At 46.8% G+C, this 24,085-nt stretch overlaps 1 protein-coding gene across 1 annotated transcript in view; it reads left to right on the top strand.

Moving 5' to 3' along the window:
* The window catches only part of ARF1 (ARF GTPase 1), a 106,147-nt gene extending 89,396 nt beyond the window's left edge, over positions 1 to 16,751 (top strand). Inside the window, exons 4-5 of the mRNA XM_086941115.1 lie at positions 6,405 to 6,529; positions 15,115 to 16,751. Of these exons, the coding sequence (XP_086797241.1) occupies positions 6,405 to 6,529; positions 15,115 to 15,276 (287 nt within the window). The 3' untranslated portion in view covers positions 15,277 to 16,751. The remainder of the gene's footprint in view (positions 1 to 6,404; positions 6,530 to 15,114) is intronic.
* Positions 16,752 to 24,085: the final 7,334 nt, after the last annotated feature.

Raw genomic sequence — 24,085 nt, 5'->3', positions numbered from 1 at the left:
TTTTTTCTTCTGGCCTCCTGTTTTTGTTTGTGTGCTGGACTTTGTATTTGCTGGCGTTTGGACTCTGGGCACTTTACCACTGCTGACCAGTGCTAAAGTGCATGTGCTCTGTGTCTAAAATGTAATTGTATTTGGTTTCTACATGATTAGCATATTTGATTTACTAGTAAGTCTGAAGTACAATGCACTACATGTGCCCAGAGCCTGTAAATCCAATGTACTAGTGGGCCTGTAAAAGAGACACAGATGATTGATGGAATGCAGAGCAAATCAAACATTCACCCCCAGTCAATAGATCTGGGTTAAATCCATCGTTCTCTTGCTCACCATGCCAATCCCAGTTTAGACCCAACAATATGCAAATCAGTCTTGATTGACCCTGTGCCTCATGATTAACAGTCCAGCCCGAACTGCCAAGTAGAATCCTCCCTGTACCGGAAACTAGCATCCTGGGACCGGTTTCGGGGCATCAACCTTCATACGCTAGGCTAGCTTGAATCCAGTGGCATAGTGAGCACGGAACCCACGTCTGGGCATATCTGGCGCACCTAGGGCAAGAAAGCACCTACTGGGGTGAATGTATGACCTTGTTGTGCATTCTGTCCATCAATTGTTCTTATTGCATTTGTCACCCTGGGTGGAACAGGTATGCCCAGACGTGGGTCCTGTGCTCTCCATGCCACTGGAGTCAAGCTATCCTGGCTGATGGGTGAAACCCCGAAACCAGTCTTAGGATGCTTGTTTCAGTCCAGGGAGGACTGTGCCTTGACTCACTCATCACACTTTGTGCATGCTCTGTATTCCCATCTCACCCCTCAACCCACACAAAGCCCTACCCATATCCCGCTGGCATAAATGTTGAAAATGTTTGAGTAGCCATGTCCTATACAATCCTGCAGTACTGTGGCCTTTACTTACAGTTCAAGGTGGACCTGGAACATTGTCAGCTTACTGGCATACCCACAATCCTTACCTTGGCACCTCAGATTTTCATGAAAAGATGGAAGTGGTGGATGCCCATCTTTTGGAGGTTGGGATTACAATTGAGCCTGTGTCTCGACAACTGGCTACTAAAGACTGGCTTGCCAGTGTCACCCATAGACCACCACTGGACGACGGCAGAACTCCTGACATAAACAAGTCCAGGTCCCACCTGATCCCCTTCCAGAACTTTGCATTCATTGGCGCAATTCTTGACATCCTGGAGTCAAAGCTTTTACTCAGCCACGGCGAGTCCAGGATATGATGCCGATGTTTCATGGTCAGTCATGGTTTTTGGTGAGGACGTCTCTGAGGCTTCTTGTTCGCCTGTCTAAATGCATAGTTCTCCTCCCAAATTTCATGTGGCACAGGCTGTCCCTGCAGTGTAGTTTCTTATTTTGGTGAGCCCAGCATCACAGATGCTTCTCCAACTCCATCCGAATATCAAGGGAAGCATCACAGTATCTGCATTTGTAGATGACCTGTGGAAGGCCACTCACTCCCCATAGAGGTCATGGTGGTTTCAAGTGTCACTGCATGGTTGGAAGTTCTACCTGGGAGAAGGGGAGATATTAGTCCTTTACTCTTCAGTGGAGGGTCATCTTCCTTCTGGAGTTTTGGGTGATCCACTTAGCCCTTAAAGCAACAATGGGTGGAGTCCTGGATTCTGTGTCAACAGATGCAACACCTCCGAATGTCAGGACAAAAAGAACATCTTAGTCACGACCAGCTAGTTGGTAAAAATTGTATTGCGTAACCTGATTAGTGAAGCCACTACTTGATAATCAATGAAAGTTAAAAAAAAAAATTTTAATTCATCATTTTTACTATTCACTGAAGTTGGGTTCATATTGAACTGAATAGAAGAGGCATGTGCGATGTAGGCCCAGAATGGCTATCAATCAATCAATCAAAGACATTTATAGAGCGCACTACTTACCCGGAGGGTCTCAAGGCGCTTGGGGGGGGGGGGTGCTGCTACTGCTCGAACAGCCAGGTCTTGAGCTTCTTCCTGAAGGAGAGGTGGTCTTGGGTCAGGCGCAGGTCGGACGGGAGGGAGTTCCAGGTCTTGGCGGCCAGGTAGAAGAACCTTCCTCCTGTTGTCGTTCGGATGCGGGGGACGGCGGCGAGGGCGTGACTGGCTGATCGTAGATGGCGTTTGGGAGCGTAGAAGTTGATGCGGTTGTTGAGGTAGCTCGGGCCTTGATCGTGTAGGGCTTTGTGTGCGTGGGTGAGGAGACGGAAGGTGATTCTTTTGTTGACGGGGAGCCAATGCAAGTCTCTCAGATGTCCGGAGATGTGGCTGTGTCGTGGGATGTCGAGGATGAGTCTGGCTGAGGTGTTCTGGATCCGCTGGAGTCTCTTCTGGAGCTTGGCGGTGGTTCCGGCGTAGAGGGCGTTGCCGTAGTCCAGTCGGCTGGTGACGAGGGCCTGGGTGACCGTCTTACTGGTCTCGGTGGGGATCCACCGAAAGATCTTCCGTAGCATGCACAGGATGTTGAAGCATGACGAGGAGACGGCGTTGACTTGTCTGGTCATGGAGAGGGAGGAGTCCAGGATGAAGCCCAGGTTGCGTGCGTGGTCTGTCGGTTTGGGTGCGGTGCCCAGGGCGGGGGGCCACCAGGAGTCGTCCCAGGCGGAGGGCGAGGAGCCCAGGATGAGGACTTCCGTCTTGTCTGAGTTCAGTTTCAGGCGGCTGGCCGTCATCCACTCGGCTACGTCTTTCATCACTTCGTGAAGGTTGGCTCTGGCGGCGGCGGGGTCGTTGGTATGGGAAAGGATCAGCTGGGTGTCGTCAGCGTAGGAGATGATGTTGAGGTTGTGTTGGCGTGCGATGGCCGCTAGGGGGCTCATGTAGACGTTAAAGAGGGTGGGGCTCAGCGAGGATCCTTGAGGGACGCCGCAGATGACTTCGGTGGCCTCTGACTTGCACGGTGGTAGACGGACTCTCTGTGTTCTTCCGTCGAGGAAGGAGATGATCCATTCCAGTGCCTTCTCCTGGATTCCGACGTTGCTGAGGCGCTGCACTAGGGTGCGGTGGCAGACAGTGTCGAATGCCGCGAAGAGGTCTAGAAGGATGAGGGCCGCTGTTTCTCCGTTGTCCATCAGGGCTCGGATGTCATCGGTGGCAGCGATGAGGGCGGTCTCAGTGCTGTTGTTGGCTCGGAAGCCAGACTGTGAAGGGTCGAGGGAACCATTCGTCTCGAGGAAGGCGGCCATCTGCTTGTTGGCGGTCTTCTCGATGACTTTGGCTGGAAACGGGAGGAGCGAGATGGGGCGGTAATTCTTGAGTTCGGTGGGGTCCGCTGTTGGTTTCTTTAGTAGGGCGCTGAGTTTGGCGTGCTTCCAGCTCTCCGGGAAGGTGGCGGTGTCGAAGGAGGTGTTGATGATGTCCTGCAGGTGGGGTGCGATGGCAGCGTCGGCCTTGTTGAAGACGTGGTGAGGGCAGGGGTCGGTCGGAGATCCGGAGTGGATGGAGTTCATCATGCGGACGGTGTCTTCGGTGCTGATCGGAGTCTAGGCGCGGAAGGTGGTGGTGGGGGTGGTCGTTCGGTAGTGGCGTGCGTCGGTTCAGGGCTGAAGCTGTTGTGTATGTCCGCGATCTTGTTGTGGAAGTAGGAGGCGAGGGAGTTGCAGAGGTCTTGCGATGGGGTGATGTTGTTGTTTTCGGCGGTGGGGTTGGAGAGCTCTTTCACGATGTTGAAGAGTTCCTTGCAGTTGTGTGCGTTGTTGTCCAGCCGGTCTTTGAATGCAGTTTTCTTGGTGGCGCGGATCAGTTGGTGGTGCTTCCGGGTGGCAAGCTTGAGGGTGGTCATGTTGTCCGGTGTTGGCTCCCTTCTCCAGGCTTTCTCGAGGGCTCGGCAGTTTTTCTTGGAGCTCTTGAGTTCGTCGGTGAACCATGGGGCCTTCTTGCTGCCGGGTCTGCTGGGCGGGGTCCTCAGTGGGGCGAGTTCGTCCGCGCAGTTGCTGATCCACTTAGTGAGGTTGTCGGCGGCCTGGCTGGGGTTCGCTGAGCTGGCGGGAGGGTGCTGGCTCAGGGAAGCGGCGAGCTGGTCGGCTGTGATCTTGTTCCAGCTTCTTCGAGCAACCTGTTGCTGGTGGTGGTGGATCGTCTTTCTTCTGAAGGTGAAGTGGACGCAGCTGTGGTCTGTCCAGTGTAGTCCAGTGGCGTGGCTGAAGTTGATGTCTTTGCTGGATGAGAAGACGGCGTCGAGTGTGTGTCTGGCGAGGTGGGTGGGGGTGGACACCAGCTGCTTGAGTCAGAGGTTGGCGAGGTTGTCGAGCAGGGTGATGGTGTTGCGGTCGTTGTTGTTCTCCAGGTGGAAGTTGATATCCCCCAGGAGGATGTAGTCAGCGGAGGTGAGGGCATGCGGGCTGACTAAGTCGGCGATGTCCTCGCTGAATTGTGTGCGTGGTCCCGGGGGTCGGTAGATCAGGGTGCCTCTGAAGGTGGTCTTCGGGTCGGTGCGGATCTGGAAGTGTAGGTGTTCGGCGGTAGTCAGGGTGTCGTCGGTGTTGGTCGTGATGTGGATTGTGTCCCTGTGGATGATGGCGATGCCTCCTCCAGTATGGATGTCGCGATCTCTCCGGATGATCTTGTATCCCTCTGGGATGGCGATGGCGATGTTGGGCGCTGAGGAGTTGTTCATCCAGGTTTCCGTGAGGAATGAGACGTCGGGAGCTGTGGTGTCGAGGAGGTTCCAGAGTTCGATGGCGTGTCTGTGGACGGAGCGGGTGTTGAGCAGGATGCACTTGAGGTGGTTGCTGCTGGTGTTAGGCTTGGCGGGTGCTGGTGCGAGGCAGGTCCGGATGCAGGTGAACTTGCAGGCGTGGCAGCTGAAGGGTCCGTGGGTTCGTCTCGGGGTGGCTCGGTAGCATCCCGGGATTCGGCCGGTGTTGAGTGCGTTGAGGGTGGCGGCGTCGTAGGTCCGGCGGGTGGGCTGGTGTCTGCGGTGCCCAGGGGTCCTGGCCCTGGGCGCGGTCCAGGCGCGGTCGGGCGCAGACGGGCTTACCTTTGGCGCACCTTCGGCGCGCTTAGGGCGCGCCCGCTGCGCGTGCACGCTGCGCGTTGGCCACTCTGCCATATGAGGAGAGTGGGGGGCGGAGCAAGGGAGGGCTAGCGGGGTGGCGAATGGGGATGGCGAGCGAGGGAAGGGGGCGGGGCCGCAGGGGGGCAGCGGCGAGGAGGTGGCGGGAAACGTGGCCCGGGCTGGGCGAGGAGGGGGGAGCAATGGGGGCTAGTGAAAAAACGGCGGGGAAATCAGCGCGGCAAGGCGAGCAGGAGGCAGGGGGCACAAGAGATCGTCAGAGGGCACAGCTCAGGGCAGAGGTGGCACCAGGGACGGGCTCACTCACGGGGGAGTGTGCTCGGGGGTGACCTTCCCGGAGGGACTGGCAGCACCCTTATCAGATTTGCATGATATCTGCTGACTCTGGATAATTCCCATTTAGTTTCAGGGTAATGACATTTATCCGTAGTAGCACGCTACTCGCTAAAAAAAACGCTTCAACACCCATCAGGGGTAATAAGCGCTATATAAATACAAACTTTTTTTTCCTCTTCTATACTTCCGCTATCCTTCTGAATCCAAATAATTGACTAACCTATCCACCACTTAAATCACTTTCATATTTCACAATACTAATTGCGCACTAATCCTTTATAGGTTTTGGAGTAGCGTGCTATTTGCCGAAAAAGCGATTTGACGCCTCGTCGGGGGTAGTAAGCGCTATATAAATGCAATTACAATACAATCTAGTGAGTGGAGAAAAAATCTGCTACAGGCCAAGCATTCTTTAACATATATTGGTCTCCTCTTTTATCGATGGAAATACTTAACAAATTAGGCTTAGCAAAGGTGTCCAGCACTAATACAGGTGGTATGTTAACCATTTGTATAACCTCTAGTTAAAGTGAAGAATTGAATATAGTAAGCTACTAATATATTAGTAGGAAACATTATCTACCTATAAATAGTTAAAAATTGCCATCCATTTTATTGGCTTTTTCGAGTCGGAAGACAAAATACACTTTATTCTGATTTCCTTCATCACTGCAGTGCCAATGGACTTGTGTGTTTTATGGTCTCATGCAGTTCCGCTTGCTCACCATGCCTTCCTTTCCATATCTTTTTCTGTAGAATGAAGAAAAATACCTGTCTGCCCTGCGTATCATTTCAGTATTCTAGACCTAATTTCAGGGACTCATGTGGTCCTTGTGCACATACGTCCTAAAACACTGACTACTGTTGACCACGCTATGCTCTTTAACCGATGTTTCTTGGGAAGTTTGCTAGTAAGGTTCATGAAGAACTGTTTTTGTTCCATTCATACTTGTACCTTATGCTGTCACTAAGTTCTGTTTAGTACATGTTCTAGTGTGTATTAATTGTAACTATTTTTAATGTATTTTTCCCCAACAGGTTTGATTTTTGTAGTGGACAGTAACGACAGAGAACGAGTAAATGAAGCCCGGGAGGAGTTGATGAGAATGCTGGCAGAAGATGAGCTTAGAGATGCAGTCTTATTAGTATTTGCTAACAAACAGGTAAGCTAAATCCTTCATTTGGCAGCATTTTTAATAGTGGGACAATCCTCCAACCAGATCTTGTGAGGTAATGGGCCTTTATTTAGGCCAGGGATTTTTAACCTGTGGTCCGACGACCCTGGGGGTTCGTGACACCTACCCGCGATCCTTACCTGCTTAGAAAATTAAGTACTATCAGATTAATGAAGTCTTTATAACTAAAGTCGCAAAATGTAAAACTGAATTTTAAGACTTTACATAAATGTGAAGGAAGTTTAACCTCGAGGATAAAATTTGTTACTGTCCTCAGATTGATTTGTGGGAGCAGAGCAAATGCTCAAACCAGATATTGCATGGATGATTGGTGGCTTCGGTTTAATTTAGAAAGCCCCAACCTTTCCATGAAAATGGTGAATTTTTAAAAATGTATTTACAAATTATATAAAATTTCATTATTTGTGCATTTGAATGTTTTTTCTGTATTTTGAGATTCAAATCATTGGAATCGCTTAAGCTGGGGTCCACCGCTTCCAGTAACGACTCAGTAGGGGTCCTTGGATTCCAATAATGATCAAGTAGAGGGTCACCAGAGGCTAATTGTTAAGGTCCATTGATCTTGACTAACCAGCAGCTCAACAACTGTATTTTGCTTACTTATAATCTATTTGTCCAGCTAATCAGTCCTGGTGGTTGGGGCATGATTCTCATATTTACTAACTTATTTGCTTACTTGTAAGTAAGCAGATTTGTAAAAGTTTTCCTTCCATTTGTCCACTTATAATATTTTGCCCTACATGGACCTTCGAGTTTCCTCAACATGCACAACCATGTTACTTGTCACGCTTAGTCCTCGCAACAGAGCCATCAGTTTTTTAGCAAGGACGGTCTGGTTTCCGCTTGCTTCTATGTTCATTACTTCAGTTTGGCACTCTGATTCTTAGCTCAATTCATCAGTTGTAAGATTTTATTTATACCTCATGAAGCCTTGTTCTATTTTTTTGAGAAAGGAGAGCATTGCTGTTTTTCTGAACATTCCTGCATTGTGCCACATGCTGTTGGACTGAACATTCCTGCAATATTCCACGTTTTATTGAGTCCTTTTTCCTTGCAAATGCTCTGGTTTTTCCTTAATGTGCTTGACCATTTTAGAATAAATGGTGGGGTACTGAATGTTCCCAAGCATTACATCTTAATGTACTCGCTTAGGTTTAATCAAACATCCACATATTATGCCTTTAAGAAGAAGTCCAATGCATTGGATCCATTCTAAAGTCAATTCAGCTCAGCTCAAATGTATACATCCATATCTCCCAGGCTTTTGTGGCAAGGAGCGGTCTCTGACCAGGAAGACAATAACGAGGGCTGCCAGATTGAAGCTTGCTTGAAGGCTGTCCTGATGGTGTTAGACACAGTGGGTGGGGGGGGTGGGAGTCAAGACAGAAATACTGCAGCTCATCTGGCCTAAAACGAATGCTCTCAGCTTTGGAAAACAGACAGCAAGAGGAGATGCTACATGACCGCAAGTGTCAGGCCCACCGTACTACTTCATCCCAATCCCTGGCTTTGTCAGACAACACCTCTTCTGCCATTTTAAAGCAGACTGAGGTTGTGGTCCAGAGATCAAAGCTGGTCACCCAGATTGCAGTCGTTTAAACTCTCTCCTATTAATACCTGTCATTTCAAGCATATCTCTGACTTGACTGAAACCCTATGGTAAATCCATGTTTTCCAGTTGCGATTTGGAATGTTTGTGTGTCCACTGGTTGTACCTACCTAACACCAGAAATGTTTGACTGTCCTTTCACAAGCCACTAGCTGCTAAAGTTTGATATTCCAGAAACCACATCAGTTGTGCTAATCAGCTGTGTGCAGTACCATCTTGCCAGTTATTACCCTAGCCACCATTAGCGTGCTTCTGGAATGGGGACTCAGTTCCCAGTCCTAAAGAAGAAAAAAAGTCAAAAAAGAGACGTAAGTCTGCCGGGTAGAGATACCCTATCTTCCAAGGCCTGGTGTTTTTTCTTATTAAAAGCAAGGGCTTCCATGCAGTTAAAGTAATTTTAAAAGCCCGGATTTGTGGAAAGGTACTTTAGGGGAAGTGGGCACATGGACCCCCTCGCCCAGCTTCGAAGAGTCCCGTGTGACTCCATTCACCTGGCCAACCTGTTTCTAAAGGATAAGGGAGGTCAAACAAGCCTCTCAGAAGCCCTGAGAACCCTTTCCCCTGGGACCAATATTTTAGTGAAGGGGGGTGTCCGGCCCCCCACCCTGGACCTATAAGGCCCTTGGGTCCATACCACAGGGCTGACTCAATTACGTATGTCTGCTCCCAGCCGCAGTAAGATTTGAACATGCTCCTACTGGGAGATTTGAAATTGCTTCCTCGAGGTGGGAGCAGACTTCGGTTTCCCTGCCTGCACTCCTATAGGCAGACAAACAGAACAATGAAGGGAGTAAAAATCAGCTGCTCTTTCCAGGGGGAGCAATGCCGGCCCGCCGGGCATGTTAGAGATGGCCGGTTCTCCTCCCTATAGCCCCATATTGCTGCTTGGTTGGTGCCTTGGGTGGGCACTGGGGCACCCACCTATAATTAAGGCAAACCCCAGTGGATGAGTCCCCATGGCCACTAATTGCATTGGATAGAATTTGGCACTGGAGCCCAACCATTAAAAATAAAAGGGGACAGGGTCGCCAGTAGGTAGTTATAGTTAGGACCTTGTTTCTATTCAAAAAGAGTTTTTTCTTTTGCCAATACCTTTGGCGAATCTTTGCGAAATTTTCAAAACAAATGGCCCACTCACTTTAGCTGCTTTCTTGAAAATTTCGGGGTGATCTGTCAAGCGGGAAATGAGAACAAGCATTTGCAATGCAATAGGTCTCGCTTTACGCCAGTTTGAGCTATTGACATTGCAAATAATGCCTTTTAGTTTTGTTTTAAAAACATAAATAAGACATTATTTACAATGCCAAAAGCTGAAACTCTTGTAACTGCGAGACCTATTGCATTGCAAACGCTTGTTGTAAACTTTCTTGTCTGGATTCCAGTGGAGCACAACTGTGGCAGACTCCAGAAGTGTAATGCACTGGACAATTGTACTTATCGAACAGGGATTGATGTGCTGAACATAGGGTCAGCCGCAGAGCTTGGAGTTTGGTACTACCAGAATGCTGTCTAATCCCTAGTGAAAGCTGTTGTCGTCCCTGTAACTTCTGCCCAAGCACCTCAGACGTCACCAAGCTGGGCCGGCCCCCTGGGCACATCTGGAGCATCCCAGGAATCCGTGGAAGCGGGGGGGGGGGGGGGCAACGTCAGCGACCTGGAGCCCTGCCAGTTGGGGCCGAGATACGACCCTGGGGCTTCCGAACCTGCAAACCTTACGTCTATGCTTGGTAAGGTATTCGGCTGTGCGCGGTCGGCGGAATTAATGCACATCTAGATGAAAAAACAGGTTATCTGATGCGAAGAGAAGGGCAACAAAAGCAGCAGATTAATGGGGGTGGGGGGGGGCTGGGCGGGGGGGCAGGGGCAAAACGTTTTTTCTCCATGTTCTTTTCCATAGGGAACTGTTGACGCAGCTATAGCCCGAACTGCTGAATGGAATTACACCAAATTTTGCAATAAGGTAGCTCTTTCTCCAGAGTGCACTCTTTTTGTTAAATGATGTAAATCCGTTCAGTAGTACCTGAGAAATGTAAATGGTTCTCCAATATACCGCTGTGGCCGCAAAGGATCCGCAAACCCTCCTGATCTTGAACTCGCGATCTGATTGGTTGCCAACAGTTCCAACCAACCGAGTCACAAGAAAAAAGGTCCAAAAATTGTAAAAATTAAGAAAAGGGGGCAGGGTAAAAACAGCCGGGCCTCCTAGACCTGCTTCAGGGACCTGCAGGGCCAAAAAGCATTACTTTTTTTTATCAGCGGGATTCACGTTGGATCCGCAAATTGGCTGGGAAAAGAAAAAAAATGCAGCGCGGGCTTGTCAATTAATTTTTACCTTTTTGAACCTTGAGCGGAACCTACCTATTTATATTCAAAATAGACATCCTTTCTGTCTAAAAAAACACATTCTTTTAGACATTACTTAGAATTAGTTTGAAATACACTATTACAAACATAATAAAATCCCTGCATAATTGGTTTGATTAACCCCTTCGGGGCTGATGACGAGCTGGGCTCGTCATGGCGTAGCCTCCTCGCACGCTGATGACGAGCCCAGCTCGTCATGAATAATGGGATTTAGAAAATCTGAGCGTGCGAGCGGAATTCCGCTCGCACGCATGTGGTTAATACATCGACGCTTATCGATAGCCCGAAATAAAAGGACATTCAATATAAAATGTTAAATTTCTTCACATTAAAAACTCAGTAAAGGAACATTTAAGATATCCTTAATAACACAAGGTCTGTAATTCATTAAACAGGTGGAACATTCTAAAGTGCAAAGTGCATGGCCATACTTTCTTGGAAGGGTTAAAAATATTTATTTAGACCAGCAGATCATTTCACCAACTAGAGCAATATAAACTGTAGCTACCTGGCAATAGCCTGAAGCATGTATTCTTATTTATCTAACCAACATTATAAAGTACAGTATGGAGAACAACTACTTATTTATACTGTTTTCTCCAAACAATTTTTTTGTCATCAGTTAGTGTTTGCAGGTGTCCTCTGTGTAACCTTTTAAAACAAGGGTAGCCTCTCCTGCCTCACCAGCTAGTGAGCCTGCTTTGTTTTGATAAGTTTCCACTACTGTGATGGAAACATTTTGCAGGGGCAAACCCAGTTTGTGTAATCTGCCTTGGAGATTCCCGATCCATTTAGACCACTATTTTGGTAGGCTTGCAAATATGTAATTTGGTACAGATAGAAATACCTGGTAAATGTTCAGATGGAATCTTCTAACTTCAGATTACTCACCTTGTGAATATTTCCCCAGGCGTAAGACAGGATCTGGAAACTCAAAAGCAATACTCCATTCTGGTAGGAGGCATCCTGCTGCTCCGCACCAACGTCATTCCGCCCCAGAAGAGAACGGGGCTGAATTTATGTGAAACCCAAGCGTGCTGATGTCTGTTCCCTCCTTTCCACAACTTCACATGCAGATCTGGAGATTTATTCCTCTCGTCTCAAACAAGGGAATTATCCCGCCTCACAAAGCTGTAGGGTATCGGCCATGTAGGGACGGTTGCAAACAGATGTCTGATACACACTTTCACAAAGTATGCATGTGTTGCCTGGGTTCCCGATCAGGACTCCATGTTGCCTGGGTTCCGACAGGACTCCGTGTTGCCTGGGTTCCGACAGGACTCCGTGTTGCCTGGGTTCCGAACAGGACTCCGTGTTGCCTGGGTTCCGAACAGGACTCCGTGTTGCCTGGGTTCCGAACAGGACTCCGTGTTGCCTGGGCTCCGGACAGGACTCTGTGTTGCCTGGGCTCCGGACAGGACTCTGTGTTGCCTGGGCTCCGGACAGGACTCTGTGTTGCCTGGGCTCCGGACAGGACTCTGTGTTGCCTGGGCTCCGGACAGGACTCTGTGTTGCCTGGGCTCCGGACAGGACTCTGTGTTGCCTGGGCTCCGGACTGGACTCTGTGTTGCCTGGGCTCCGGACTGGACTCTGTGTTGCCTGGGCTCCGGACTGGACTCCGTGTTGCCTGGGCTCCGGGCAGGACACCGTGTTGCCTGGGCTCCGGGCAGGACACCGTGTTGCCTAGGCCTCTTCCCAACAGTCTACAATTACAGAGAACTGGGTGTCAACGTGCCACTCTGTATCACTCCTGGAGAGCAGATTCTGCATCTGGTCCTGATGAAACTTGAATATTTCAGTTCTACCACTGGCATCGCAGCAGGTCAAGTCCGTTAGGGTGGCACATATTTGACATGCTTCCAGTTTCCCCTAGCACATGTTTGGGCCTCAGGGATTCGCAGTGACCTCTATTCATGGTAACACTGCTGTGTTCACTCTCTCCCCTTTCTGTGCCTCTTGAACACTCCCTGTTGAATTTGAGACATCCAAAATAGGCAATAGTCTTCCAGGGCTTTGCAAGAAAACATGTAAACTTGAGGGACGATGTGCTGCTCAGACCTTTGAGAAACATGTCACTGTTAAGCTACTGTTCTATCAACACACTGCAAATTGGTGCACGCAGAGTCATAAAGACACCCTGCAGTTCATAATGACAAATAATCAGAGTCCATTAAGTGTCCAAATATAGGTCAATTTTTTCCGTTCAATCCATCGGAATTACAGGAGCCAATATATATTTATCAAATTTTAATCTTCAAAAATGATTTCTCAGCCTGTTGGTCTAGTATACTTCATCTTAGACAAGTAAAGGACATGGAGACCACCAAGGCGGATGGGTGCTCTCTGGAACTCAGCACCCAAGTTTGCTTCCCGGAAGCAGCAGGTGAGTGGCGGTCCTAACACGTCATCTCTTGATGCAAGGGTATATCCAGCAACAGTCCTTTCAGGACACACTGGGACCCAGGTCTTACAGCAGGGGTGGATACTGTGGCAGTAGCAGAGGCAAGTGTAGTGATGACTCCAACAGGGGCACCTCTGTTTTTAAGTAGTGAATCTATTGCCATGCCACCTGGAGTAAAGACAAGCAATTGGGGAAGACTGCTTCCTCTAAGGGAGGATTGAACGTTTTGACATATGCTTACAGTGGTGGTACAGCCTGAAGTATCACCGCAACAAACATTCCTCCACATCCTTAGTCACGACTTAATACATCTGCTAAAGGAGGAAGGGCAGGTGCTCATAGCTAAAGAGGGCATCAGGGCAATGCCCCCAAACCAGCAATGCAAACGTATATTAGTTGATTTTCGAAAGGAGGGACTGCCGTTAATCCTAAATGTCCACCATTAAACTATCACATCCTGTCAAGGGCATTCCCATGACTATCCTGCTGCTCTGAAGAGGGGACTACATGATGGTTTTCAACCTCAAGGGCACCCATTTTCACATCTCCATGCATCCAGCTCCACCGCTGCTGCCGGTGCTATGTGGTAAGTGGAAAGAATTGCCTGGCCTTCTGGTCACTATAACCCCAAGAATGCCTATTGGTAGGGACTACTCACTTGCACAGAACCTTTGTTAGGTCCTCCCTTATTTAGACTTATAAAGAGCAGAAGCAAAGGCCAAAACGTAGGACACACTTGGGAACCGGTGACCTTGTTATACATGCTATGCGTCCCCATCAGTGCCCAAAATAAATGCCATCCTTAAATCCTACAGGTTCAACATTTTTAGGACTTTTTCTAAATGCTAACACAGGAAAAGACTAACAGAACCAAGAGAGTCTGGTGGTGGTGTGAAATTGGGTTGTTAGTTGACAGGGGTGTTAACCCTGTACAAGCCACAGCCAAAATCCCCGTCCAGGTGAACCACAAAAATCACTGAATTAATCTGTGCCTAATCCTCTGGTAGCTTGGCACAAAAGCAGTCCGACATAATTTAGATGCATTGTTTGAAGAATTTATGCAGCGCTCACAGTAACAAAGTAATAACAAGGAAAATCCCACACCAATTTAGAATAATAGAGTACATTGTAATAAATTATTTGGCACAAAGCGAAGTGCCTTCAAAGGACCTGTCACCATTTTTCTGTTATTCAGATAAATCTTGTACTTTTGGAAAGTTAACAAAAGAATTTTGCTTGGATATCTGTAAAAGGCTGCATATTATAGAGGACCAAATTAATTTACTGACCAAATCCTGTTTCTACTTACTCCTGGTTTGCAAACTACGTTCTTTTTGAAAATAGCTGTACTATACCTAGGGGTGCCGTTTAAAAAGATTCTGGGCTGCCTGCCGAAGTTGAAAATGATGCTGCGCCAATGTGAGCTGGACCGGACCGCTGCAAGCACATCCTCCATTCTATGGAGACTTGGCTTCTAATCACCTACAGAGTCCAAATACATACCCTACCATGATTTTCAGAACTAGCCATTACACATTTCGGGCACATTGGAAAACCAGATTGAATCCTTGCACACGAGGTAGGTAGTTTTGTTAGCTGCAAGGCCAAATGCCTGAACGGTCCTAGGACAAAGCCTACTATCTTGCGAGGCAAATTTCTCCAGGCTCTGCAAAATAGTACCAGCTTATCCCAATTTTAGCTGACTGAAAACTTTCCTCTTGTATTCATCTTTTGCTGTGGATTTGTCTAATCTCTCTGTAGTTAGTGCTGATGCTGTGAAGGTTTTTAGTGTCTTGAAGTTGCGTGTCACATGATGGAATGTAGTTATTGATGTACATCACAGTACTGCCAAATATGAGTGGTAACGTAATTACTACTGAGCATTCCCATCTATGGTATTTCTTCAACATTGTGTTGAGGGATTTTCCTCGCCCGGGAAGCTTGGTGGATATCAGGAGAACCGCTGACGGTGATTAGGGAATCCGGCAATATAGCAGAAATGGAGAAGGTTTATGAATGTTTGTACCATTTTTTATCAAACTGCTTTCTTAGAAAATGTTTAGTTGGTTGAAATATTTCTGAATTATCGGTTTTTGTCAAATCATTGCAGGGTTAATATGCACGTGAGAACCTTTTTTGAGGATCCTGTCTGATTTTCCCATTTATTCTTGCCACCAGGATCTGCCTAATGCAATGAATGCAGCAGAAATCACAGATAAGCTTGGCCTGCATTCCCTTCGCCACAGGAACTGGTACATCCAGGCGACTTGTGCCACCAGTGGAGATGGTCTCTATGAAGGACTGGACTGGCTGTCCAATCAACTCCGAAACCAGAAATGAAACCTAGTTTCTTCCCTACCTCTCTGTCCTCTTACTTCCTCCCCAGCCCTCCGCTTTTATCTTTTGTGGCAAGCTGTGCTACTTTGTGGTATTGAGTGCCGGAATCCGTTTTCATTTCATTTGTCACAGTACGTATTGTACCATGCTGTAAAATGTGGCAAAGACGAGCCTGAAAACATTTAGGTGTCTTATTTAATGTAAATAGTTGGTTTCCAATTGAGGCAGTTTCTGGTAATCCTATGCAATATTACTCGGCTATTTTTTTGTAAGGAATCAGAGCTCAACATCAAGTATACCTGGAAGAGATTTAAACACATGGGTTGCTAGTAGTTCATGCGCAGTAGAGCCTCCAACCACTTTATTGGCTTGTCAAATCTATGTTGAGATTCATTTTGGTTGCTGGTTTTTAACCCTGAACAGTGTACTTTCTTAAATTGTTAAAGTGACACACTTGAAACATACAAGGGACAAATGTGACTTATGTAGGTTTTTCAGTGACAGCTTGAATGCCTATGATTTTTAACAATCTCTCTTGCTAAAATGAAGTGGTTAGAATGTGACTTAATCTCTAAAAATAAAATGATCCGTTTTTGCATGGGTAAGATATAGATCCTTTTTAATGCTATGCCTTTGGATCTTTCTGTATTTCGTAGCGTTTGTGCTTGTACTTGTGCTCACATCGAGACTTAAGACTTATTTGAGCAAGCATTATTTGAAAAAGATTTTAGAACAGACTGCAAGTTGAGAATGGTTGAATTTTCAAAACACTTGGGCATTTTCTTTGCTTCAGTCGGTCAACTCGGGTAAGGTTAATATCTGTATGTATCGAAACACTTGAAAAATTCTTGCCAGTAATACACAGGCTATCTTTTGGGTTTAAAATAGTGTATTTTGCCTTGAAAGTGAATTGTACTTTTGCCAACCACTCCAGAACTAACCTCTCAACAGAAAGCACAGCCTGCATTAAACGTGCACCCTATTTAATCTGACAGTACTGTACTCTTGATTTAAAAAAAAAAACTACAAATAAAAACACACATACCCAACATCTTTTATGTATTGTCAAGCATGTTGGCGAGTCATTCCATTATAAAACTTTCTTCCTCATTTTGGGATAAATCCTTTTATCTGTATATGTGTGCAACTATGCCCCTTGGCATTCATCTAGCTTCAAGGGTCAAGTTTGCCATCTGAAAAAAAGTACCTTTTTGTTTTTGTTTATCTTTTTATATACTTTTGATCAACACACTGAAGAAGTTGGAGCTTTTGGAACATTTAAACTTGAGGATATATCTGAACTGGTTTGTTTAGTGACGTAATTGCTTTCAGTACATGACTAGTAATCAACTGTTTTGTATACTTGTTTTCAGTTTTCATTTTGACAAAGAAGCACTGTAATTAAAGCTATTAGAATAAAATCATATCTATTTTATGTGGGTTCTTTTAAAAAAAATAAAAATCTGCGTGCCTTTTCATTTTTTTGGTCTGACTGCAGATAGGAATGCATACTCTAGTGCATGTGTATAATCTACAGCTAAGTTAACACATTAACTCCTCATTTCAGTTATTAGCTGGTTACTTTAACCTTAAATGTTTCACTAGCTCACATTTTGAAAGGAAAACCGATTCATTAATATTCATGCATGGCTATAAAATCATAATCTTGCATTAGCACGAAATACACACACCGTTCGACTTAATCTGAAAATAGCACATTTTTTCTCAAATGCATTTGATCAGAAGCCATCTTTGTATTTACATGAATTTGTTACAATCTTGTATCCGGACATTGGCACTCGCCAAACAGCCTTCACCCAATTCTTACTATGGTGTAAACTGTCTCATTAATTAATTGTTAAAATGTCTTTATTCAATTCTGCCTTGCAATCAATGCATGGCTTTGTCCTGAAAGTTTCTATATTTTAAGTGTTAAGCTAAAGTGCAATTTGAGGCTTAGAGAAATAAAGTTGTTTATCCATTGGCAAAACAGTTTGTTAAAGTGGGGATAACGGAGATTATAACTCAAGTATCCTCATTGAACAGATTTCCAGCTTCATGTGTACCGGTCGTTTTGTCTTTTTGATGTAGAGTATATGTGCATCAAGTCTTCCAGAGATAATTATACACAAGGCAAGGCGTAAGAGAAATAATAGCAACAGCTTAAAAGCACAAGGTGGTTTTAGGAGTACTGGCTTGGTGGTGGGACACAAGCTCAGTCCCATCCCTCTGAATACAGATCTACAACACGTAGGACTTATAGCACAATTTTACCACATCTTTAGCTCTGAGGGCTTTCACTCTGTGATTTGAGGTCCCTGCTACTTTCACCCGAATGCGTCTGTCTTCTTTGCTGTTAATGTTTCTGTGGTAATTAATCTGTTCCAATAGACTTAAGTTTTAGGTTGCAGTTCCTATTTGTTTCTAATTTGGGACGTCCGTACAGCACTGGTCTGCTCATCCTCAGTCCAGGATGATTGCCTTAATCCAAAGATCATAATGCTTTCATTCTATCATCTTATGTCTTGAATGCCATCTGATGGGTTATTCCAAGATGCAAGGCAAAACTATTTTCATCACCCATTCAACAGGCTCATCCAGACCGTGACTTGCAACGTGTGTGCAGCCTCAAACAGAACACGTGAACACAGATTAAGAGAATAGTCAGACCCCAATCCTGAAGAAGAACCAGTAAACTAAAGCACACAATAGTTTTTCGTCCTTGCCAAAATAATCAAAGCTTGCACACTTTCCCTCAAAGGTGAATTCCAACTTCGTTTTTCCGCCTTAGTGGCTTTTCAATTTAGCAATGACACCTGTCCTGGTTTCCTGCTCTTCACAAACGTCTGTGCCTCTTGTATGCATGGAAAAGGCACTTTTTTATGTGGATGGTTACCAAACCTTCCAGCTAATGAAAGACAAATCTCAGGATGCTCCTTTAGTTGACAAAAGACTGCAGCCTTGACCAGAAATCTGCACTGTAGAGTAAGTTCTTTTAGGGAGACTGGGTTAGGATATCTCATACTCTGCATATTTAAGTTTAAAAAAATAATCTATTTAATTATTAAAGGCCTGAACCTTGGTGCAGCGCGGCTCCAAAAATTCTTCATAAACCATCACCTTAACCTTACGGAGCTATTCACTAATTTCTCACAAATGGGCCCAGAACTTGTACTATTCATTCATTCACACATTTATTCTGCTTCGAGGATTCAGTGAAGACCAAAAGTAGGGCCGCAGGCTATAGCGGAGTGCCTAAACTTAAAATGTATAAATTATTTACATCTGCAGTTTTTAAGTCTCATGGTTAAATTGAATGAAAGATTTAGAACACCCCACTATTCATTTTCGATGGATCAGCTAGTAAAAGTTGACTAAAGGACAACAAGACCTGCTTCATTAATTTAATTTTGATTTAGAGATTTGATCCCCTAGCATGACCTGTTTTACTTGAAGAAAATGATTCAGTTATGCATTAATAATCCTGGAAAAGTTCAATTCAAAACATTTATTTGCACCAGTATTGGAACTTTCATAGATTCCCATGCTTTTACCATAGCAGTAGGTACAAAAGAGAAAGAAAAAGGCCTAGGCCTCATTCCCTTTTATAGCATATCACCCTCTTTTTGTAAAAGAGAGCTAACTTAGGCATCAGCCAATCAGAAGTGCCTCACCCCATAGAACCCTCCTGAAGGAACCTCAGAGCCTCAGATTTTCTACCACGCAGGGAGTCTCCTTTGAGCTCTGCTCATTTCCTCTCTATTCAAAGGATTTTCTTCAAATTTTCTTCAGAATTTCTCTTCAGGATTGTTTAAGGATGGCTGACAAGGAAAAGAAGGCCCTTTTCAAGCCGTGATCCACCTGTGGCAAGAAAAGGTTGTTTGTGGAGATGGGCATAAGGATTGTATCTATTGCCTTTATCCGGATCATAAAGCGGAGGACTGTAAAATCTGCCGCACTTTCTCTACCAAGACCCTCCGGGATCGTGCTGGTAGACTTTTGACCTGGCTTCAGAAACAGGAGAGGAAACATGGAGTTTCCAGTGACAGTGAGGAGTCCTCATCAGCTGTGTCATCTAGAGGTCCGTCAAAAGGGATAGGTGTTCCCCTTCTCCTTCTGTGGAACATCCCTCTAAGGCCTCAAAAAAGACCCCGAGAGAGTCTGAGAGCCTGGGTCCAAGCGAATCTCCTCACCACGGTGGAAAGGAGAGGGTAGGACCATCTACGCTTCCAAGGGTGCAAAGACTGACCCAGCCTTCAAGAAACCCTCTTCCCAATCTTATGAGAGGAGTTCCAAGTCCTCAACGACTAAGGAGTCGACGGCGGAGTTTCCGTCGATGTAGAAATTGATGACTAAATTGAAATTGATTCCGTCGACTAGCTCGCTGACTAAGGGATCGTCGTCGAAAAAGGAAGCGTCGACGGCAGGTTTTTCAGCATCGACGAGAACCACAGCATCGACGACGAGAGTGACAGAGTCGACGACAATGGTGACGAAGACAGTGTCGTCGACGAGAGCATAGACTACGACAACTTTAACGACAACGACAGCTGGAACGTCGACACTTTCACCGTCGGCGACACCAATCTCGTCGACTAGTGTGCAACCATCGTCGACGGAACAGTCTACGATATTGTCATCTGAAAAAAGGATTACAATTTCAGTCACAAGAATAAAGCCAGAGATGACATCTCCAAGGAGAGTGACCCCCTTGCCACCAGCTTTGCTCTTTGAGGACGGGGAGTCGGATGAGGATGACCAGGACTCATGGCTATGCCAACAGTCCCTCTCAACTTCTGGTCAAGAGACGGACTCTGAAGGGGGATATTACCAGGAGGATGGTGAACATCATCAGGCGGCCCAGTCATAACATTATTCTGGGCAGGATATGGTTACTGTACCATCTTCATTCCTACAGGACCTGCATAAGATGCTGCGGGACTACAAATCTAAGGCTACTAGGCCAGTACTGGTTCCTGCAGCGCTTGCCTTGACTTCTGCCTCAACGGCTACTCCTGGATTACTGCGGGACTACAAATCTAAGGCTACTAGGCCAGTACTGGTTCCTGCAGCGCTTGCCTTGACTTCTGCCTCAACGGCTACTCCTGGATTACTGCGGGACTACAAACCTAAGGCTACAAGGCCAGTACTGGTTCCTGCAGCGCTTGCCTTGACTTCTGCCTCAACGGCTACTCCTGGATTACCTGCTCAGGCGTCCCCTCGGCCTCAAGCATCCTTTCCGCAAGAACCTTCCAGGCCGGCAGACGCCCATGATGATTCCTCGAATGAGGATCTAAATTCGGATCATGGAACTGATCATACGACTGAATGGAATGAATACATCATTCCGGACCCATTCATCTCCAGTTCCGGATCCAGTAGATTCCCCGCCAGCTGACGTAGGAGGTTTTCCATCAGCTGATGGAGAGAGCAGCTGACCGGTTCAATTTGGCTATGCCTGCGGTGGCCACGGATTGTTTATTATACGACTTCAAGGAACCCTATCGGAAGACGACCAGGTCCATGCCTATAGTAGATCATCTGTGGAAAGCAGGCCTTAAGGCTATGAAGAACCCGTGCTACCGCATCTGGATAAGAAATATAGAGCACCTGATGGGCCAGCGGCCTTAACGGACCATCCCAAACCAGACTCAGTTATTTCGCAAGCAGCGCAGAGAAAATCCCGTAACCCCTCTGCTCCCTTAACAACTCCTCCGGACAAAGAACGGCGGGGATTGGATAGTGCCTGGAAACGATTCTCGTCTATGGCGAGTCTTCTGGTGCGAGCTGCTAATGCCCTGGCGATATTGGGCAGATACGACCGCCAACTTTGGTGTGATGTTTCTCCGTTCCTGGACCAGCTACCTCCAGAATCAACATCAGAGGCAAAAAAGATCTTGCAGGAGGGAGAGGCGACGTCAATGGAGATCATTGACTGTGCCATGGACATTGCAACAACAGCGTTTCGTTCCCTGGCTGGGGCTGCAGTCCTCCTTCGCCAGGGGTGGCTGAAGGCTACCTGGTTTCGACCGGAGATTCAAAACAAAGTCCTGGATCTTCCCTTTGATGGGGAAGCACTATTTGGAAAGCTAATTGATGACACTCTTCAGGAGATCAAAAAAGACACGGAAACCGCCAGATGCTTGGGTACCCTTCAATACTGCAAGTCTCCTTTCAAAGGTTCCAGAGGCAGAGGTAATAACTACAGGGTATCCTATCAACAGCAGCGTTATTCATCCTATGGCTCAGGTTCCCCAGCAGTACCGCCAGCCTTATCAACAGAGACAAGGCAAATCTTCTAACTACTCCAGGCCTTACAATAAGGGAAAACAGGCTAGCCGAGGACGGGATGCGTCCAAGCGCCAGTAGCGGCCTCCTGGCTCTTCCTACTGGACCCTCCAAGAACTCATCAGTTGGAGGCAGGGTAACCAAATACCTTCAGAATTGGTCCAACATAACATCGGACCGTTGAGAGCTCAACATCATTCGGAAAGGACATACCATGGAATTTACGCAAGTCCCTCCACCCAAGCCCACGGCAGCCATTCCATCAACACCTGCGTCTCCTGTGGCTCGAAGACCCAACAGATGCTCCGTAAGGGACCGATAGAGCCGGTCCCCTCCAATCAAAAGGGACAAGGATTCTATTCCAGGTTCTTCCTGGTAAAGAAGACGCTGGAGAAATGGCGCCTCATTTTAGATATCAGCCCGGGGGATTTCATGGCCATGCTCTATCTCGAGGACGAGTACTTCCATGTCCCGATTCACCCAGCACACAGAAGGTTTCTACGATTCACAATAGCCAAGAGCCACTTTCAATTCAGGGTTTTACCCTTTGGACTCCGCTCAGCCCCGAGGATTTTTACAAAGGTGCTGGCGCCAGTAGCAGCATTTCTGCGAAGAAACCATTTTCAAGTCTTCCCCTACCTGGACGACTGGTTGTTGAAGGCCCTGTCCAGGGAAGCAGCGCTGGATGTTGTTCAGGCTGTACAAATTTGTTTCAGAATCTGGGACTCACTCTAAACAAAGAAAAGTCATCCCTGGTCCCGTCCAGAAAGTCTCGTTTCCTGGGAGCCATCCTGGATTCAAAGCTCTCTAAAGCCTTCCCGACTCTGGAAAGGAGGGAGAAACTACAGACCTTGGCTCGGAACCTACGAGAAAGAAGGTATCTTTTAGTACCCCGCTACAAATCTCTGCTGGGAGTAATTTCATTGTGTATCCCTCTGAATCTTCACTGTAGACTGAGGATGCGTCCTCTGCAGGAACAACTAGACATCCAATGGAAACAGGTTCACAGATCATTCGAGGACAAGGTGACCGTCACTCCAATGATGAAGGAAGCGGCCTTATGGTGGACAGATCAGAACAACTTGTCCCAAGGTCTATCCTTCGTAAACAATCAGTCTCCTCAAGTAGTAACAGCGGACGCATCATTGGAGGGTTGGGGAGCAGTGTTGCAAGACCTGCATGTCAGCGGCCATTGGTCTCCTCACCATCAACGGCTCCACATCAATCTTTTGGAGCGAAGAGCAATAAGACTGGCTCTGCAAGCCTTTCTTCCCTGCTTAGGAGGTTCACAAGTGCTCATCAGGACGGACAACACCACGGCTATGCACTACGTAAACAAAGAAGGAGGAACCAGGTCTCTTCCGTTTTCGCAGGAAGCTCAACAGATCTGGGAATGGGCGATACTTCACGGAATATCGCTAAAGGCGTAACACTTGCCAGGAGTTCTAAACGAGAACGCCGACAGGCTGAGCAGGTCATCCTCAGTCAGCCACGAGTGAGAGTTGAACCAGCGTGTTCTGGAAGAGGTCTTCAGCCAGTGGGGCAGACCGGAGGTGGATCTCTTTGCCACACCGACCAACAAGAAATGCCGGTCTTATGCAAGCAGACTTCACCACCAAGGGTCATTGAGGAATGCACTTTCTATAGCCTGGTCAAGGACATTTGTCTACGCCTTTCCCCCCATCCCTCTGATCCCGCGGCTCATCGGGATGATCAAAGTGGAACCATGCAGGATGATCTTGATAGCCCCTGCTTGCCCAAGACAGTTCTGGTACACAGAACTCCATCTGTAGTCGCAAGCTCTTCCTCTTCCCTTGAGGTCTATTCCAGATCTCACAATGTCCGAAGGACAGGTTTGGCACCAAGATCCACAGTCATTACACCTGACAGCATGGCTCCTGAGCAGCAAGAGTTTATGAATCTCCCCATCTCGAGCGGGATTAAGGAGGTCCTCTCCCAGGCGAGGGCTCCTTCAAAGAACAGGGCCTACCGGATAAAATGGAAAAGGTTTTGTATCTGGTGTAGGAGAGAAAAAATTGACCCCTTTGCTTCAAAGCCTCATCAGATTCTGCCTTATCTGCTATCCCTGGCTAAGTCGGGACTAGCCCATTCGTCAAGAAAAGTTCATTTGGCGGCCATTTTGAGGTACACAAGATCTGGGTCTGGACCTTCGTTGTGGTCTTCCAGGATTGTCAAACAATTTCTAAAGGGCTTGTTCAGAGTCTATTCACCAGTGAGGCCTCTGCCTTCTACTTGGCACTTAAATCTAGTCCTCTCTCAGCTCATGAAAAGCCCATTTGAACCAATTCATCGTACTGACATGAAGTTCCTTTCATGGACATTGGCTCTACTCCTCGCCCTCACATCGGCTAGATGGATTGGAGAGTTGCAGGCCCTTACTATCCAGGAACCTTATTTACAATTTAAAAGAAACACTGTAATCTTGAGAACTAACCCTACGTTCATACCCAAGGTACCCTCGGACTTCCACTTGAATGAGCCAGTTATTCTGAAAGCTTTCTTT

Source organism: Lissotriton vulgaris, chromosome 10 (genome assembly GCF_964263255.1).
Source record: "Lissotriton vulgaris chromosome 10, aLisVul1.2, whole genome shotgun sequence".
NCBI lineage: Eukaryota > Metazoa > Chordata > Amphibia > Caudata > Salamandridae > Lissotriton > Lissotriton vulgaris.
This window is presented reverse-complemented; position numbering and strand designations above follow the sequence as displayed.